We start from the raw sequence: 20,612 nt of genomic DNA on the forward strand, positions 1-20,612 counted from the left end.
CTAGCTGTGTGGCCCTGGGCAAGTCTCCCCATCTACCTGAGCCTCAGTTTCTTTATCTGGAAAAAAGGACAATAATAGCAGTTCCTTGGTTTGGGGGAGCCTATGGGACAAGGAAGGGAAAGAGCACAGTGACCCACCCCCACCCCACCACACACACAGTGATATGGGTTAAATTTGAAAACCAACAGAATCACACATCCACAAAGCCACAAAACTACACACATAGATACATAAGCCCATGGGCTGTAGGCTGCAACCCAATGTAAAACTGTATATACACTGAGAAACACAAGCAAACTCAGCCAGTGAGAGACACAGAACCTAGCCCCACTCACCAGGATAGCTCTGCAGATCAGGGCAGGATTCCTATGCGAGGTGGTAGGGCAGTGAAGACAATGGTGCCCTGTCCTCCCCATTCAAATTCAATTCAAAATACAAACCAGAAAAAAACTGTAAAATAAGTGTCAAGAAGTGTAGCTGAGGTTTGAATTTTCCCATGACAATTTATTATTATTGAAATAGGAAAATCCTTGCAAAAATTGTTTCTGGTTGCTGCATGCCCCTGTGTGGCAGGTGCCCTGAGCACATGCTTCTGGGTTTACTGGCAGAGAAAGTCCAGCATCTAGCTGTGTCTGAGGACAAGGGCTCCTTTTGCCCATTCCCACTGGAACTGGACCCTGCATCTCCCTCAACCCTTCCTGGGAATCTCAGCTGCCAAGTTTTCCCCCTCCCAGCTAGTAGCAGCCCCTCTCACTTCTCCCAGCTGTAGCCTTGGCTTAATCTCAAGACAGCTACTAGGGCCCCAGACTGGCCCTTGGCCATTAACTCCCTGGTGTCCTGGGGCAAGTGGCTTCAAAGCTCTGGGCCCCAATTTCCCCATTTGGGGCCCACAGCTATGAAGGATAGCTCTGCAGAGATGCTAAAATGGGGAGAAAACGTGTGTTCTGCTTGTTGTGAGCAATCAGCGAGATCCTAGGGCGAGCAGAAGCCAGCCCCTAGCACGCAGGTCTCCTGACAGCCCAGGCAAACTTCTCCCTACAGCCCTCAAATCTTTTCCTTTCCCGGCAGAGAGGTAGGCTCCTGGGACAGCTGGAATTCCTGGGGGTGGGGTGGGGAAAGGGAGCAGAGAGAGTGGAGAAGAACAGCAGAAAGGAAAGTGCCTTTTGGGAAGCCAGTTCTGTCGGGGGAAGGGGCATCCCTCTGCTTGACAAAAAAAAAAAAAAGCCATAACTGCCCCACCTCTTCCCACCTGCCCCTTGAATGTGAACTGCAGGCCAGCTGCCCCACTCCGCCTTCAAGGCCAGACTGCACCCAGGCTGCCTGACCTGGCAGATGTTGTCTCTGAAAGTTCAAACACAAAGCTCGGTCAAGTGTGAAATGTGCAGAAGGAGCTGTTTACAGGAACCCTGTGGGTAGCTCAGGGGTTCCTTCCCTGAAGTCGACTATTCTTCTCAACATAAGGACTCTGCAGAAAAATGGAGGCACTTTCTATAGTGTGAAGACACTTTCAAGAAGTGGGGGCCATTCTGGCAAGTCAGGAGCTTCCTAACTCTTTTGAGTTTCCTGAAGAGCGTTCCATCCTTCAAAACGGAGACACTTTCTGTGAAATGGAGATCTCTTTGATAAACAGAAGGCCCTTCTGTAAAGGGAAGAAGTTTTTCCAAAAAGAGGAGCCTTCTTCAAAGTGGAGGGACATGCTGTAAAGTGAGGAGAGTTCTCTAAAGGCCCTTTTGTAAAATGGATGGCCTGTTTGTAACCAAAGGACTCTTAAGGATCATGACAAAACAGAAGACTGTTAAAAAGAACTCCTTTTTGTAAAGTGAGGCCCCTTCTGTAAAGAGAAGGATGTTTCTGTAAAGTGCAGACCCTAGTATAAAGTGAGGAACTTTCTGTAGAGTGGGACAGTCTAAGGCCATGGGGAATGGTGGGGACTGGGTTAAACTGGAAAGCACATGCCTAACCTGAAGTAGAAGCAGCAGCTTCTCCCCTCCACCCAGGTGTCACCTTGCAGTAATGCGGCGCTGTATTGTCAGGTCTTCCAATATTTCAAGGGAATCCAGAAATCCAGATTTTTCTTCTTCTTTCTTTTTTTTTTTTTTTTTTAGACAGAGTCTTACTCTGTCGCCCAGGCTGGAGTGCAGTGGCGCAATCTCAGCTCAGTGCTACCTCTGTCTCCCGAGTTCAAGCGATTCTCCAGCCTCAGCCTCCCGAGTAGCTGGGATTACAGGCACACGCCACTACATCTGCCTAATTTTTGGATTTTTAGTAGAGACGAGGTTTCACCACGTTGGCCAGGCTGGTCTTGAACTCCTGACCTCAGGTGATTCACCCGCCTCGGCCTCCCAAAATGCTGGGATTACAGGCATGAGCCACTGTGCCCGGCCGGGAAATCCAGGTTTTTCATGTGAAGTCCCTTAATTTTAAAAACTGTGGGCAAGCCAAATGAAACTTGTGAGTCAAATTCAACTTGTGGGCCATCATGTTGCACTATCTGAGTTAGATGATCCTGAAGGCTCATTCTACTCCTGCTGTTTATGCCTTGCCCTATCTCACATGCTCTTGCCCTTGAGTAGAAGCCTTGCAGGTCCTATCTCCCACTCCCTGGAAGGGCCCAGTTTCCTCTGTGTCTGAGCAGGCTCAGGGAGCTGGCCCATGCATTACTTGTCAGAAGTTCCCTGAATTGGAATCTGCCTTTTGTTCTGTGTGACCCGATTTACCTTCTGCCCTGTGCAGGATGCCTAAAGAAGAGAGAGCAGGAGATTGTAAGAACATGCAGAAATCTCTGGAACTCAAGCTGTTCACTTTTTAGTAGAGGATATAAGATATGAGGATTCAACTGCTGAACACCCACTCTGGGCCAGGTGTTGTGTTGATGCTATCTCGTATGGCATCCTCCTAATGATCCGGTGAGCTATTACCCATTTTACAGATGAGGAAACTGATGCACAGAGAGGCAAAATAATTTGGCTGAGGACAGCTAAAAGTGGTTGAGCTGGGACCAGATCCCAGGTGTGTCTGTGTCCAGAGTCACAGAGCACATCTTCAGTGACTGCTGAGTTGGGAAAGAAATCACATTTGGAGGGGGGAGGAGAGAAGACTTCCTAAAGGAGGTGGTTTTTAGTTGCGCCATCCAGGATGGGGTGTGTTTTTTTTAGGTATAGATGGACTGAGAATGGTTCTGCAGACAAGGGAAGAAGAGTGGGCAAAAGTGTGGATATTGGGTGGGGAGGTATGAGTGAAGCATATATTTGAAGTATGTAATGTCATGGGTTTGCAAGAAGGCTCCACAGCAGGAAGAAGGATCAGGAAAGGCCAAAAGATACAAGCAAGCAGACACCCCCTTCCCTACACCACAACCATAGACCTATAGGGGGCATGCAGAGGCAGACGCAGGCACGGGAACAGACACAGGTATAGAAACAGACAGACACATCCACAAGATCTAAGGAGACCCACGCGCAGAAACATCTAGAAACTCCCACATACTTAGTGCCAAGGTGACATACAACCAGGCACAGAGGAGCACGTAACACATACAGACCCAGAGACACACATGGATCTATATGCAAACACACAGATGGCCATACAGAAACAAGAACATTAAGACACACACACAAAATAGATCCACGGGGACAAAGAAGGCCAGGCACATGCGCGCACGCGCGCGCGCACACACACACACACACACACACACACACAGACAAACCAAGCAGCCACATGAGAGCACAAGCAGCCCATCCCTCTTCCAGTTGCTTGATTACTGTGAGGGCCTGGCCACCTCCTCCCTGCTTCTCTGGACTAGAGGCCAGAGGATAGGGGGCGGTAGCTCCACCCCTGCCCATCTCCCTCCCCCGCCCCGGGAGGAGCTGGGGACTTCAGAGGACAGGAAGGGAAGGGAGTGGAACTGCAGCTGGGAGCACTGGGAGCAGTAATTACCAGATGCTGGGGCTGCCACGCTGGCTGAGATTCCCCTTCCTGTGAGGCAAAGCCGCTAGGGGGATGGTCCCTCTGACCCTTGCCTCAACCCCAGGGACCCCAACACCCACCCATCTCCCTTCCCATTCATCAGAGGTCTGGCCAAATCTGAGAGTTGGAGACACAGAAGGATTATGAGGGGAAAAGACAGATGATAAGAGAAAGACACTGGGACAAACACAAGGAGGGAGAGGACAGGAAAACCACAGAGACCCAGAGATGGACATAGAGGGAGATGGACAAAAGGAAGAGACAAGTCAGAAGGGAGACAGAGACAGAAAGGTCCACACAGGGCATGGTAGTCAGCGAGGGATACAGACCCAGGCAGAGGGGCAGGGACAAAAAGGGCAGGCCAGGGCCATCTGTTGAACATGGTGACAATGTGCCATGCCAAGGGCTGGGGATGGATCTGTGGCATTGAATCCTTACAACAACCCTAGAAGGTGGGAATGACAGCCCCATTTTCCAGATGAGAAAACCGAGGCTCAGAGGGGTGAGATGACTTGCCCAAGGTCACATGACACTTTAGAAAGTGGCGGACCTGGGTCTGGGGGGCTCTCTCTGCTGCCAGCCCCTGCCAGAGTCAGGGAGGCCCAAACAGAGATCCCTGGGGGAATTCTCCAGAGAGAGAGAAGCAGTCAGCAAGCCTGGGAGATGCTCCCTAAGAGATGCGGTGAAAGTGACCCCAGCCTTCCCTGCCCCTCCCACACCCGCGCGGTGGGGGAGGGGCTGCGTCTACACCTGGAATGCATTAGGTAGGGGGGTCCCCCAGCCTAGGGGAGCAGGGAAGGGGCTGGAGGGGGAGCAGGGAAGGCAAAGGCAAAGGCGAAGGCAAAGGCGGTGGTGTGGGCGGTGGCGGCCCAGGCCTAGCAGGCCCCGGCGGGCGGAAGGGCTTCTATGCCAGCTGCAGCTCCCAAAGGCCAGCCCTGCCAGTCCCGCCTTTCCCGCTTTCCACAGGCGCCTTCCCTCCGCGATTTAACCCTTTCCCTGCAGGGGCCATGGGGAAGCGCCAAGGAGGGCTCTTCCCTCTTAGTCTCAGCTACATACCTGTGCCCCTCACCCACCTGCCCTTACTCTGGGACCCAGATAGGCATATCTGATGCCAACTGGGTGCTGTCACCTAGATGTCCTGTCTTCAGGCTCCTCAGCCTCAGCACATCGTGAACGACACTCCTACCCCAGCCCCGGTCTGCTTCTCCTCCTGCCTTCCCCATCGCAGGAAGGACAACTCCATCCGCCCAGCTGCCCAAGCCCAAGTCCTGGGTTTCTTCCTCTCCCTCAACCCACATGTCCAGCCAGGCCCCAAGTCCTTTAGATGCACCGTGGTCAGTTGCTCTAGAATCCCTATGCTTCATTCCCCCTCCAGCCCCCTAACTGGTTTCACTCCCATCTTCCGGGCCTCTACGAGGCATTCTCTACACCACTGCCAGCTTTTGGAAAACACAGTCCCCTGCAATCCCTTCAGCCTTGTGAAGGGCTCCCTTTGCCTTCAGGGGTGAAACTCCTGAGCACAGGGACAAGGAAGGCCTAGCTCAGGAACATTTCCCCGCCCCACGATCCAGCCACAATGGCCGTTTGTCTGTTCCTCGAAAGTGCTCTCTTCCGCCTAGGGCTTTGGCACATGTTGTTCCCGTGACCCGAACTGCTAGTCTGCTTCTCCCTACCTCTGGACTCCTATTTATCCTTCAGGTCTCAACTCAAATATCTCCTTTGCCCTGTCCGCCCACTCCCCCCACCCTCATGTGTTCTTGCAGCATCTGCGCTTGGAATTGCTTGTAGTGTGTCTTTCCTGCTAGATATCAGCTCCACGAGGACAGGGATAGTGACTGTCTTGTTGCCTACCTGGCACCTAAGCACAGGGCCTAGCACATAGTAGGCACTCAACAGGTACATGTTAAATAAAGAAATGCCCCCCTTGCTCCCCTCTTTCACTCTCCCTTCCCCTGTCCCCTATTTGCTCACCAAGTATTATTTATTGATGCCACAATGACCAGGTCTGTGGTATTACAAATAGGGAAACTAAGACCCTGAGAGGGGAAGGGAGGCCTGGAGGAACAGTGAACCAATAGCAGAGCTAGGAGTGCTGAGGCTCCCTCGGCTACTGCCCTGCAGCCTTGTCTCAGGAGCTGTGTGTGTTTTCAGACACCGTTTGGAGGTGTCACACCTTCCAGGTCCAAGGAACTGGGCACCAGAGCCCAGAGAGGCTGGACTCATTGCTCCAAAGATGTTTGCTCTCTCCAGATGAGGGAACTGAACTCTGTGGTGCTAGCCAATGGCAGACTGCATTTCCTGCCCTCATTCCAGACAGGTCCTAGCCCCACCCAGCCAGCGTCTGGCCAGCTCCACATCTGCCTAAGGCATTTAGCTAACTGGCCCCCAGAAAGCCATGGCTTGGGTTTGTGTGGGGCATTGTTAGCTGCCACTCCACTCTCCCTTGAGGAAGCAGGCAGCCCCACCTGGGCCCTCCCCCAGGGACAGAGGGGCCTGAAAGGGCCAAGAGCGGACTGCCAGCCATCTGCAATTTAGAAGCTTCTATTCTTTTAGTCTTGTCTGGGGAAGTCCTTTTCCCAGCTACCCAGAGTCTTTACATTTTGTTGTGTTTGTTTGGAAGGCCCTAGTGGACTAGGAACCAAATTTGGTTCTTTCCCCAGACTCTCTCCTGGAATCTCAAACTACTTCTCTCCAAAACTCCCCAGCAGACCCCACGACCCCCTCCTGTCCCAAGCCCTCTCTTCTCCTTTCCGTAAGCAAACCCCCTCACTGGCCTCTCAGGATGCCTTCAACAGAGAGAACACTGGGAACCACACAAATTTACTTTACCAATGTTTGATTTGCTTTTCAGAAGTACTCCTCCCTCAATACTTTGCAATAGCCAGCTACCCTGGGTGTACGTGAAATGGGTCTCAGCTTCATGCAAATATGTTTATTTATTTATTATTTTTTGAGACAGAGTCTCACTTTGTCACCCAGGCTGGAGTGCAGTGGCACAATCATACTTCACTGCAGCCTCGAACTCCTGGACACAAGTGATCCTTCCACCTCAGCCTCTCAAGTAGCTGTGACTACAGGCATACACCACCATGCCCTGCTAATTTAAAAATATTTTTTGTAGAGACGGGGTCTCACTATGTAGCCCAGGCTGGTCATGAACTCCTGCCCTTAAGCAATCCTCCCCTATCAGCCTCTGAAAGTGCTAGGATTACAGGTGTGAGGCACCATGCCTGGCTTCAAATATGCTTTTTTTTTTTTTTGAGATGGAGTCTCGCTCTGTTGCCAGACTGGAGTGCAGTGGCAAGATCTCGGCTCACTGCAACTTCCACCTCCCGGGTTCAAGCAATTCTCCTGCCTCAGTCTCCCGAGTAGCTGGGACTACAGGCGTGCGCCACCACGCCTGGCTAATTTTTGTATTTTTAGTAGAGACGGGGTTTCACCATGTTGGCCAGGATGGTCTCAATCTCTTGACCTCGTGATCCACCCACCTCGGCCTCCCAAAGTGCTGGGATTACAGGCGTGAGCCACCGTGCCCGGCAAATATGCTTTATTTTATTTATTTTATTTTTTTGAGATAGAGTCTCGCTCTGTCACCCAGGCTGGAGTGCAGTGGCACAATCTCGACTCACTGCAACCTCTGCCTCCTGGGTTCAAGCAATTCTCCTGCCTCAGCCTCCTGAGAGTAGCTGGGATTACGGGCGTGTGCCACCATACCTGGATGATTTTTTTTTTCTTTGAGACGGAGTCTCGCTCTGTCACCAGGCTGGAGTGCAGTGGCACGATCTTGGCTCACAGCAACCTCCACCTCCCGGGTTCAAGTGATTCTCCTGCCTCAGCCTCCCGAGTAGCTGGGATTACAGGCATGCGCCACCACGCCCAGCTAATTTTGTATTTTTAGTAGAGACAGGTTTTCACCATGTTGGCCAGGATGGTCTCGATCTCTTGACCTTGTGATCCACCCACCTTGGCCTCCCAAAGTGCTGGGATTACAGGCATGAGCCACTGCGCCTGGCTGATTTCTGTATTTTTAGTAGAGACAACATTACGCCATGTTAGCCAGGCTGGTTTCAAACTCCTGGCCTCAAGTGATCCACCCGCCTTGGCCTCCCAAAGTGCTAGGATTACTGGCGTGTGCCACTGTGCCCGGTCGATTTTATTTTTTAAGACACAGTCTTGGCCTGGCATGGTGGCTCATGCTTGTAATCTCAGCACTTTGGGAGGCCAAGGCGGGCGGATCACAAGGTCAGGAGTTCAAGACCAGCCTGGCCAACATGGTGAAACTCTGTCCCTACTTAAAATACAAAAATTAGCTGGGCATGGTGGTGTGCGCCTGTAATCCCAGCTACTGGGAAGACTGAGGCAGGAGAATTGCTTGAACGGGGACCTGGGAGGTGGAGGTTGCAGTGAGCCGAGATTGCCACTGCACTCCAGCCTGGGCGACAGAGCAAGACTCCGTCAAAAAGCAAAAACAAAGAAAACAACAACAACAACAAAACCACAGTCTTGCTCTGTCACCCAGGCTGGAGTGCAGTGGTGCAATTTCGGCTCACTGCAACCTCTGCCTCCCGGGGTCAAGTGATTCTCGTGCCTCAGCGTCCTGAGCAGCTGAGATGACAGGTATGAGCCACCGTGCCCAGCCCTCAAATATGCCTTAAAAACGGCTGGGTCTCAGCTTCATGAAAATATACTTTAAAAACTGCTTTCCCCTGAAAAAAGGCATTTCTATGGCAAAGTTACAGCAGGTACTGAATAATTCATCTGAGTGTGACCCTGCCAACCTTACTGTCTGTCTTCAAGGATGGGACTGGCTCCCAGATCTATACATGGTATGTGTTGGTGGTGAAAACTCCCAAACATCACTGGCCCAGGCCTCTTTCCTGAACTTTCCAATCTTACGTCCAAATGCCTGCTTGCGAGATGACACAAACAAATGGGAAAACATTCCATGCTCATGGATAGGAAGACTCAATATTGTTCAAATGGCCATACTGCCCAAAGCGATTTACAGATTCAATGCTATTCCTATCAAACTACCAATGACATTCTTCACAGAATTTTTAAAAACTATTTAAAAATTAATATAGAACCAAAAGTGTCCAAATAGCCAAGGCAATCCTAAGTAAAAAGAACAAAGCCAGCTGGGCATGGTGGCTCAAGCTTATAATCCCAGCACTTTGGGAGGCCGAGGCGGGCGGATCACCTGAGGTCAGGAGTTCGAGACCAGTCTGGCCAACATGGAGAAACCATGTCTCTACTAAAAATACAAAAATTAGCCAGGCATGGTGGCGGGCGCCTGTAATCCGAGCTACTCAGGAGGCTGAGACAGGAGAATCACTTGAGCCCAGGAGGCAGAGGTTGCAGTGAGCCGAGATCGTGCCACTGCACTCCAGCCTGGGCGACAGAGTGACACTCCGTCTGAAAAAACAAAACAAACAAACAAACAAACAAACAAAAAAACCAAACCACGGTGGCTCACGCCTGTAATCCTAGCACTTTGGGAGGCCGAGGCGGGCAGATCACGAGGTCAGGAGTTCAAGACCAGCCTGGCCAACGTGGCAAAACCCCATCTCTACTAAAAATACAAAAATTAGCTGGGCACAGTGGCGTGTGCCTGTAATCCCAGCTACTCGAGAGGCTGAGGCAGGAGAATTGCTTGAACCAGGACCCGGGAGGAGGAGGTTGCAGTGAGCCGAGATCATGCCACTGCACTTCAGCCTGGGCTACAGAGCGAGACTCAGTCTCAAAAAAAAAAAAAAAAAAGGCCAGGTGCGGTGGCTCACGCCTGTAATCCCAGCACTTTGGGAGGCTGAGGCAGGTGGATCACGAGGTCAGGAGATCGAGACCACCCTGGCTAACACGGTGAAACCCCGTCTCTACTAAAAATACAAAAAATTAGCCAGGCGTGGTGGCGGGTGCCTGTAGTCCCAGCTACTCGGGAGACTGAGGCAGGAGACTTGCTTGAACCCGGGAGGCGGAGCTTGCAGTGAGCCAAGATCACGCCACTGCACTCCAGCCTGGGTGACAGAGCGAGACTCCATCTCAACAACAACAACAAAACAACAACAAAAAACAAAACCAGAGGCATCACACTACCGACCTTAAACTATACTTACAGGGCTACAGTAACCAAAACAGCATGGTACTGGACAAAAACAGATACACAGACCAATGGAACAGAATAGAGAGCCCAGAAATAAGGCCGCACACCTACAACCATCTAACCTCTGACAGAGTTGACAAAAGAAGCAATAGGGAAAGGACTCCCTAGTCAATAAATGGTGCTGAGATAACTGGCTAGCCACATGCAGAAGACTGAAACTGGACCCCTTCCTTACACCATATACTAAAATCAACTCAAGATGGATTAAAGACTTAAATGTAAAACCTAAAACTATAAAAACCCTGGAAGACAACCTAGGAAATACCATTTTGGACATAGGACCTGGCAAAGATTTCATAATGAAGGCACTAAAAGCAATTACAACAAAAACAAAAATTGACAAATGGGACCTAATTAAATGAAAGAACTTCTGCACAGAAAAAGAAACTATCAACAGAGTAAACAACCTACAGAATGGGAGAAAATATTTGCAAACTATGAATCTGACAAAGGTCCAATATCCAGAATCTGTAAGGAACTTAAATCAACAAGCAATAAACAACCCCATTAAAAAGTGGGCAAAGGACTTGAACAGACACTTTTCAAAAGAAGACATACATGTGGCCGATAAGCATATGAAAAAAATGCTCAACATCAGCCAGGCGTGGTGGCTCACGCCTATAATCCTAGCATTTTGGGAGGCCGAGGCGGTTGGATCACCTCAGGTCAGGAGTTCGAGACCAGCCTGGCCAACATGGCAAAACCCCGTCTCTACTAAAAATACAAAAATCAGCTGGGTGTGGTGCCGCCAAGCACCTGTAATCTCAGCTACTTGGGAGGCTGAGGTGGGAGAATTGCTTCAACCTGGGAGGCGGAGGTTGCAGTGAACTGAGATAGAGCCACTGCACTCCAGCCTGGGTGACAGAGAAAAAAAAAAAGAAAAAATGCTCAACATCACTAATTATTAGAGAAATGCAAATCAAAACCACAATGAGATACCATTTCACACCAGTCGGAATGGCTATTACTAAAAAGTCAAAAAATAACATGCCAGGTTGCAGAGAAAACGAAATGCTTATACACTACTGGTGGGAATATAAATTAGTTCAGCCATTGTGGAAAGCAGTTTGGTGATTTCTCAAATAACTCAAGCAGAATTACCATTCAACTCAGTAATCTCATTATTGGGTATACACTCAAAGAAGTATAAATCGTTCTACCATAAAGACACATGCATATGTATGTTCATCACAGTGCTATTCACAATATCAAAGTCATGGAATTAACCCAAATGCCCATCAAGAGTAGACTGGACAAAGAAAATGTGTTATGTATACACCATGGAATACTATGCAGCCATAAAAAAGAATGAGATCATGTCCTTTGCAGAAACATGGATGGAGCTAGAGGCCATTATCCTTAGCAAACTAAGGCAGGAACAGAAAACCAAATACTGCATGTTCTCACTTATAAATGGGAGCTAAACATTGAGTACATATGGACACAAAGAAACAAAAAGCAGACACCGGGGCCTATTTGAGGGTGGAGGGAGGGAGGAGGGTAAGGATCGAAAAACTACCTATCGGGTACTATGCTTATTACCTGGGTGGTGAAATAATCTGTATACCAAATCCCCCTGACATGCAGTTTACCCATATAACAAACTTGCACATGTACCCCTGAACCTAAAATAAAAGTTTAAAAAAAGATTATGGCAAATCCATACAATGGCATATTATTATGCAGTCATTAAAATGTTGTTCAAAAAAAAATAAAATGTTCATGAAGAGTTTTTAATGATATTGGAAAAATACATATATTAAATGAAAAAGCATGATATAAAGTTGAACATATAGTATGATTTCAATTATGTAAAATATACATCAATATGTAGAAAAAGATCTAGCAGAAAACAGACCAAAATATTAAAAGTGATCATCCTGGGTAGTAAAAAAACAAAAATGAACCAAACCCACAAATGCCTGCTGGCCATCTTCACCTGCATGTACCCCCAGGCGTTTCGAATTCAACTTGTCTCAAACATAATTCACTATCTTCCCTCAAACCTCCTCCCTCTCTTGTATATAGATGGCCCCACCAACATCCACCAGGTCACTGTAGTTGGTTTCAGAAAACAACATGGAGCAATCTGGACTTTGCCTTCTGTCTCAGCCTCTACATCCAAGCTACTACCAAGGCCTGTCCATGCTAGCATCTAAATATCTCTCAGATCTTACCCTCCTTACCTCCCATCGCTCTAACTCAAGCTATCACCTCTCTCTGGGAAAACTGCAACACTCACCTGCCTGTCTCCCTGCTTCCACTCTTGCACCCCTTCCATCCATTCTCCCCATGCAGCTAGGGAGAGTTTCCAAACACCCCCATCTAAGCATGTCATTCTCGTTAATAAACCCTTCGATGGTTTCTCTTCACCCTCAGAAGAAAGTTCCTTGTCAGCCTTGTCACTCCACTCCTCCCAATACCAGCCCTATTCCCCAGTGCCCCATGTCTCGCTGCCTTTGCTTCCACTGAACCTCTTACCTGAACTGTCCTCCATGTTCTTCTCTAGCTCTACAACCCTTTATTGACACCCCTCTAGAACCCTTCCTTAGGGCCAGATCCTGCACTGGGCACTGATGATGCCAGGGTTTCCTCTGCCTAGAGTCCCAGAATGGCAACTGCCTTCCAATTTGAACTGCCAAATGGCAGCCATTCACGAGAGCTGAGAATAAGGGTAAACTGAGGCAGCCAGTGTTTGTGTGTATGAGGGCGGGAGGTTGACTCTCCCTTTGTGTTTAATCCCATGCCTCCATTTGCGGTTGGGAGTGAGTTGACAGAAGCCCACATGGGGCCCTGGGGAAAGGGCCTTAGATGTGGAGGCCAATGTATTCTCCTGGCCCTAATGATGCTGACTCACTGTAGGATGATGGCTAAAAAAATCACTACCTCTCTGAGCCTTCCTCACTGTCCCATCTGGAAAACGGACTTAACTAGTGGTTCCCACTCTAGGCTGTGCATCACAATCACCTAAGGAGCTTTTGAAAATAGGTTCCTTGGTTGTCAACCCCAAGATTCTGGCACTCTGAGGTGGAGTGTGGAATCACATTTTTTTTTAAGGTCAACAAGAGATTCTGATGCTCACTCAGTTTGGGAAACTCAGAACGAGACAGTATCTAGAGTCTTTTCTAGCTCCAATTCTTACTCTTGGAGACTCTGAAGATGCCTCAGGATCCAAATGAGAAAGAGTCAGCCCCTCCTCTTGCCCCCCTCAACTGGCTCAGTTTCCCCCATTACCCACAAAACGGCTCTAACATCAGGTGCAACTCCTTTGACTTAGCTAGGGTCAGACACCAATATCCCCACAATCCCTGCATCTGAAAGGACATTCTAGGCCTCAACCCTGAGGAATAGAGCAACCATCTCTGCAAACCCCTGCAAGCAAACCGCTTTCTGACTCTCTCAAACCCCTCTCTGGCATTTCACTGGGTTTTCCCAGTGATCCAACAAGGACTTCGGTTTAATCAACCTGGAAAATGGGCATAATAACAACTGTACCTTTCCCCACCAGGAAGCAGACAGGATCACTAAAAGAGAAAGCACTTTGAAGCAATTCAAGGCTGTTCACATGGCTAAGATACAATTATTATTTTTAAAAGCCTCCCCCCACCCCCAGGATGAGCCACTGAGCCCTAAAGATGGTGATTCAATAAAGGTCTCAGCAGTGTTAGGGAGGAAGTCAGCAGGCACACAGAAATCTTAACATGTGGACCAGCATGTTTCAGCCCTTTAATTGAAGCTCAGGAAACCCTCTCTGTCTCTCTCTTACACACACACCCTACAACCACTAACCCTGCCCTCTTAGGGCCAATTATAGGCGAGTCCCATGGAGAGAGAAGCCAAGTCACTTGTGCCTACCCCTGGGCCGGCTGGGCAGTGGGGGAGGTGGCCTCTCACAACCCATGCTGCAGTGAATCACATGGCCCGGCGCCCGCCTAGTCAGGGCCTGAGTAATTCCTCCGCCTCTTCTTCAGAAGGTTTTTCTCTTATTTTTTAACTTAATTTTATTTTTTTAAACTCCTGGTTGCTGAGGATTTATACCATGCTGCAGGCTTTACAACCATTAATTCATAGACTCCTCATTGCATTCTCTAGATGAAGAAACTGAGGTTCAGAGAAGAAAAGTCACTCACCCAGGGTCACAAAGTGAATTAGTTAGAATAGGAGGCCAGGTCCTTCCCTGACACTTGTCTTATTCCTAATCCCCATCTTGAATCAAAATAAAATAAAATAAAAAGACACCCACTATGCAATTACAGAGGCAGGGACTTCGTTGGGGAAAAGGATCCTGGGAACTCTGTGTTGCCTTTTTGGGGAGGAGGAGAGTGGTTTAGGAAGGGTATTATGATTTGTAATTTGAATGAATTGGTGGATTGGGAAGGCATACTCAGAATCATCACCTTGTATTGATTACAGAGGCCAGAGACTGGGGGTCTAGACATTGCCCAGCTACTGACTTTCAGATCAAGAGTATCCAGAGGGCAGGAATTTGGTGTCCTTCTTTTAGGCAATAGTTACTGAGGGCCTACTATGTGCTTTTTTAGTATCTGTTTAGGCATTTATTTAATGAGGATTTCTTGAACACCTACTGCGTGTTAGGCACTGCGCTAGTTGCTGGGGATACAACAGTGAGCAAAAGAGATATAATCGCCTTGCCCCCATGGAGCTCACATTCTAGTAGAGGAAGATAGGCAATAAACGAGTAGACACATACAATAAGATAATTTCAGATTGTACTAAGTGCAAAGATGGAAGCACACTCACAGTCTCTGATGGAGACTCACAAGTGGCCCTACCTAAAGTGGTTAGGGACGGTCTCTTGGAAGAGGTGACATTTGACCTGAGACATGCAAGACGAGGAGCAAGCCAGGTGGAGGGCTAGGGGAAGAGCTTTCAGCCAGAAGGAAAAGCCAATGCAAAAGTCCTGGGGTGGGAGTGCTTGTGGCCTGTTTTGGCATCTGCAAAAAGGCACTGGCTTTACACAGTGTCAAGGGGAGTTTGGAAAGCCAGCAGAAGTAACATGCAGGCCAGGGTGTTAAGGGCCTGTTGCCAGCTGGTTATCTTCAGCCCACACTGAGGGAGCCCCCTGAAATCTCCCAGAGGTTCCATGACTAGCCCAAGGTCATGACGGCACCAAAAGGCACATCCTACCCATGCTTTATACTTCACTACTGCTACCTGGTGCAAGGCCACGGTCCCAGAGATCTGTGGAGCCTGAGGTGTGAACCCGGGAGCCCCCAAGGGCTTAACAACTCCTTCAGTCCCAGTGGAAGGCAGGGCAGATGTGCGCTGCTCTTCTTCTGTGGCTCCTGGGCTCAGGCCCGTATGAGAATGTCCCCAGATGGGGAAGGTCCTGCTGTGCTCCTCAGACACTCAGGTCTGTGTAGCACAAAGGCAGTGGTCTGTGGCCTCAGCCTGACTTAGAGCTGCTCCACCTTTTCAAATCCAAGAAACCATCCTGATTTCACATCACAGCCAACCTCGTGGACCTGCAGCTCTCCAGCTCCTGCTACAACTGGCTTCTGCCTCTGTTGGCTTTTCTGCTGTCTCCCTACCTATCAGCCCCTCCAGCCTTCTCCTCTAGCCTGACTCCCAAGGCCCACCTCTTCCACCTTTCTCTCTCATCAGCACCTTCTACTCCTTCCTTCCCTTGTCCTCCCGCCACACACACCTGGCAAAATCTCAACCTTGGATCAATCCACCGTCTTTCTTTCTTTCTTTTTTTTTTTTCCGCTCATACTCCAGGGCTGCTGAATAGTACAGGAGAAAATCACATAAGCAGAAGGCTTGGCATTACTTTCATGGTCTCCAGCCTCAGTTTGGGGAAGCAGAAAGACCACAGACTTTGGACACAAACAGATCTGGTTTGAATCGTGGCTCCATACTAGCTGTGTGACCTTGGGCAAGTTGCTTAACTTCTCTGAGCTTCAGTTTCCTTCCCTACAAAATGGGACTAATGGTATCTACTTCATGAGGGTTCCTGAAGCTGAAATGAAAATCCATGTAAAGCACCCAGTCCAGTGCCTGGTACAATGTAGGTGCTTGGCAAATGGAAGGCTCCTTTTTTTCTTCTGTTCTCCAAACGAAACCCTGGTTTCCCCAACCAAATATCCAAGGATTGCTGCCTTGCAATCCTCCCTCTTTTTCTCGCGAGTGCTCCCTCTCCCATTAGCCTCAGCAGACAGAGGAGAAGGGGGTTGGAGAGGTTGAGGGGCACAAGGGACAGAGAGAGGAGATGGGGACAGAGGTTGAAAGGACTGGACATAAGGCCAAGGGACGTGGGGAGGAGGAGGGGTTTGAGGGAACCCAAAGGGCCGAGGTAAGCGAGCCTGTTCCGAGGTGGGGCTTAGAGGGCTCGAGAACAAGAACCCGCTCCCAGTACCAGGCCCGTGGCCCGGGCTCCCATGCTCTCTCAGTTGCTCACTCACCAGGCCGAGGCTGCGAGCCCTCCAGGTGGTAAGAGAAGCGCAGGGCCCGGTGGTGCTGTGGACTGGGACCGCAGGGCAAGACCCGGTGGCCTGGAGCAGCGCCCAGGCTGGTGTCCGAGGGTCCGACAAACTGGGGATCCAGTGGGCCGCCAAGAGCCGAACCTGAGCCCCTGCGCGCCAGCAGTCCGGGTTCCGAGGCTCCAGGGTCCGAGTCGGCACAGGCCGGCGGAGCGGCGCCCGGCAGGTTCGTGGCCGGGTGTTCGGGCTCCGAAGGCCCGGCGCCCCCCGGGGCTCGTTGGCCATGCATGGTCCGGGCCTGGGCGCGGGGCCCGAGCTCCCCGCTTGGCTCCAGCTCCTGGGGCGGAGGCGCGGGCGGAGGAGGCCCGGCGCCCGGCGGAGCAGCGGCCTCAGGATCGGGGGGCGGGACTGCGGGCTCAGCCCCACTGCGGAGACTCAAGCCCCCAGCCCGGGCCCGGGCCAGCAGCCGTGGCAGCGGTGGCAGTAGCAGCAGCAGCAGCCGCGGCCACCGCCGCTGCCGTGCCAGGCATCGCCGGCCCCGGCCCCGGCCCTGCGCGGGGAGTGGGCTCGGCGGGGCCGGGGGCCCGCTGGGGAGCGCTGTCTATGCGGCTGCGGTTGGGCGAGGGTTGGAGGGCTACGCTCGGCGGGGACTCTCCGGTGGACGGCGAGCCACTTCCGTGGCCCCGGGGCGAGAAGTCGGTCGGATCCAAGTGCGGGGTCTCTTCTTTCTCCCCGAATGGGAATAGATCTGGGCTCTCCTGGCTGGTTGGGAAGCGTTCTTCCTCCCGCCGCAGCCGAGGCCGGGGGCGGAGGAGAGGGGAGGGGAGAGGAGGGGAGGGAAGAGAGAACGGCGGTGGCCGGGGGCGCGCGTGTGCGCTGCGCTTGGGCTGCGGGGCTCGCCTTCAGCCAGTAGTCCCAGACGATGCTCCAGCCGCGGGGGCAGGAGAACGGCCTGGGCCAGGCTCCACCGTCCTCCCCAGCTTCAGCCTGGGTCTCGGCGGCGGCGGGCGGGAAGGAGCCCTGGGAAGGGGGGTGGGGAGGCGGGAGCCTCGCAGAGGCAGCCGCAGCCACAGCGGCACTGGGACCCAGTTACCGGGGCCCCGCCCCCTCGCCCGGGATTTGCGCCTGACCACGCCCCCTCGCTCGGGGCCGCCTCACTTCTCGCTGCTACCGCTCTCAAGGCCCTCCTGCCCCTTAAAAAATTCCCCCTCAGCCTGCTTTCCCCACAGGCAAGTCTCCGGGCTCAACCCCCTCCCCCCATATCTGCCCTTCCATCCCATCTCAGGTCTTCCCCCCTCTGCTTGCCCTTCACTCTCTTTTCCAAAAGCCTTTCTTCATGTTCCTGAGTGTTCCTAGGGCTTGGCTCATAGAGGACCTGTCTCTGATTCTCCTTCACTTTGCTCAGACCAGATATCTTGGTCCCTTACTTAGTCACTTTCTTAAATACCCTCAGTTCCCTGATTTGTCGCATCCGCCTGGCAACATCCCAGTCTTGAATCGGTCCAACTGTCCGCCTTTTCCATGCCTGCGCCCAGGCAGCGAAACATTGCTGGGGAAAACTATTCAACTTCACAGATTTGTGCCCCTATAAACCCATGGTTCCCAGCTTCTACCAGGCCCTCAGTTTTGACCCACAACCCTACTAGTCAGCTCTCCCTCCGTTCTCCACAGTGACCATTTCAAACCTTCTCCTTTCCCCTCAAACCCCAACTGCTCCATCTGCCCTGTAACCCTCAGCAAATAACCTGACCTGCTGCAGAGAGTAAACAGAGCCACCGTAGAGGAAGCTCTTGACTTTTTGCTACGAAGCCTAGGAATTTGTCCTTGCTCCTTCCCAACAGCATCTAAACATAGACCTCTTCCATCTAAAAACAAATAAACAATTACCAAGAATTCTGCCTCTCCAACCACCTCCTTCTCTTCTCTTCTACAAACTTCTCAAAAGAGTTGCCTACACCCAACTGTCTTCATTTTCCCACCTCCCACTTATCTTTCAACCCACTCCAATCTGCCTCCACTACTTGCTTGAAACTGCTCTCTCTCATCAGGGTCTGCCATGAAACATCTCACTAAATCCCATAGAATCTTTTCTTTTTTTTTTTTTTTGAGACAAGAGTCTCACTCTGTCGCCCAGGCTGGAATGCAGCGGCACGATCTCGGCTCACTACAATCTCCGCCTCCTGGGTTCAAGCGATTCTTCTGCCTCAGCCTCCCGAGTAGCTACGCCCAGCTATTTTTTGTATTTTTAGTAGAGACGGGGTTTCACCATATTGGCCAGGCTTGTCTCGAACTTCTAACCTTGTAATTCGCCGGCCTCTGTCTCCCAAAGTGCTGGGATTACAGGCGTCAGCCACCGCGCCCAGCCCCCATAGAATCTTTTCAGAGGTTATCCTACTTGGTTTCTTGATAGCATTTGGCACTGTTGACCACTCCCTCCTCTTTAAACCACTTCCATGACACTGCACTTTCCTTGTTTTTCTTCTACTTGCTTAGTAATTCTTTTTTTACTTTCCAGGCTCCTCTTTGTCCAACCCTTTATGCTGGTGCTCTTTAGGGCTTTGGCCTGAGCGCTCTTGTCCTCTCTCTACATATGATTTTTTTTTTTCTTTCTTTCTTTCTGAGACAGAGTCTTGCTCTGTCGCCTAGGCTGGAGTGCAGTGGCGCAATCTAGGCTCACTGCAACTTCCGCCTACCGGGTTCAAGCTATTCTTCTGCCTCAGCCTCCTAAGTAGCTGGCATTACAGGCATGCACCACCACGCCCGAATAATTTTTGTATTTTTAGTAGAGACGGGGTTTTGCCATATTGACCAGGCAGGTCTCCAACTACTGACCTCAAGTGATCCACTTGAGGAAAGAGAAGCCTCGGATTACAGGCCGCTCTTTTCTTTATCTCATTTGCTCCCATGGCTTCAATGATCATATCTTTGCTGATGACTCCCAAATTGATACCTCAAAACCAGATATTTCTCCTGACCCATGCATCCAACTGGTTATTAGGCAGCTCTACCTGAATATCCCAGAGACACCTAAAACCTCAGCTTCTTCCCAACTCAAGGCATCCTCCTTCCAACCTGTTTGTCCTTCTTTGTGTCTTACCTTAGTGAATGACCCCAGTCAAAGCAGAAACCCGGGTTACACCCTTAATTATTTTCTCTCCTCCATCACCCATGCAGTCACCAAGTCCCATCATTTTGACCTCCTACCAAATCTATTTATGTAGTCTCTACATTTCTGGGGCCACTACCCTGGTTTAGACCAGAACCATTTCTAACCTGCAATACTGTCACAGCCTCCCTATTTCAGTCTTGTTCTCTGGAATCTATTCTCTACACTATAGGCAGTGTATATCTTTTGAAAACATAAATAAGGCCGGGTGCGGTGGCTCACACCTGTAATACCAGCACTTTGGTAAGCCGAGGTGGGTGGATCACTTCAGGTCAGGAGTTCGAGATCAGCCTGGCCAAAATGGTGAAACCCCATCTCTACCAAAAATACAAAAATTAGCCGGGCATGGGGGCGGATGCCTGTAATCCCAGCTACTTGGGAGGCTGAGGCAGAGAATTGCTTGAACGCGGGAGGCGGAGGTTGCAGTGAGCCAAGATCATGCTGCTTCCAGCCTGGGCGACAGAGCGAGACTCGTCTCAAAAAAAAAAAAAAAATATATATATATATATATATACACATGTAAATAAATAATTAAATAAAAGTTAAATCAAATTATATCACTCCCATGTTTAGGACCCTTCAGTGAGTCTCTACTGGCTCAAAATGAAACCCACCTTCCTTAACAGGAAAGGGTAAATGGCCCTTCATGATCTGTGCCCCTGCCAGCCTTTCCGTGCTGAAATTCTTAGACTATTCCTTAGTCTCTCTAGCCTCCAAGTTTTTGCATATGCTGTTCTCGCTGAGTGAAACTTTCTCTGCATCTCCCCAATTCCACTTCATTTGTTCTTCAGATCTCAGCTCATTCAACGAATGTCTTTTGAACACAAACTATGGGCCAGGCACCATGTGATGCACTAGCTATGCAGCAGTGAATAAG

General features: G+C 50.4%; 1 protein-coding gene across 1 annotated transcript in view; it reads right to left on the reverse strand.

The window, feature by feature from the left end:
* FGD1 (FYVE, RhoGEF and PH domain containing 1) overlaps positions 1 to 16,905 on the reverse strand; it is a 50,023-nt gene extending 33,118 nt beyond the window's left edge. The window contains exon 1 of the mRNA XM_016943175.3: positions 16,552 to 16,905. Coding sequence (XP_016798664.1) covers positions 16,552 to 16,858 — 307 coding nt within the window. The 5' untranslated portion in view covers positions 16,859 to 16,905. The remainder of the gene's footprint in view (positions 1 to 16,551) is intronic.
* Positions 16,906 to 20,612: the final 3,707 nt, after the last annotated feature.

The sequence above is a fragment of the Pan troglodytes genome, chromosome X, assembly GCF_028858775.2.
Source record: "Pan troglodytes isolate AG18354 chromosome X, NHGRI_mPanTro3-v2.0_pri, whole genome shotgun sequence".
Classification (NCBI taxonomy): Eukaryota; Metazoa; Chordata; class Mammalia; order Primates; family Hominidae; genus Pan; species Pan troglodytes.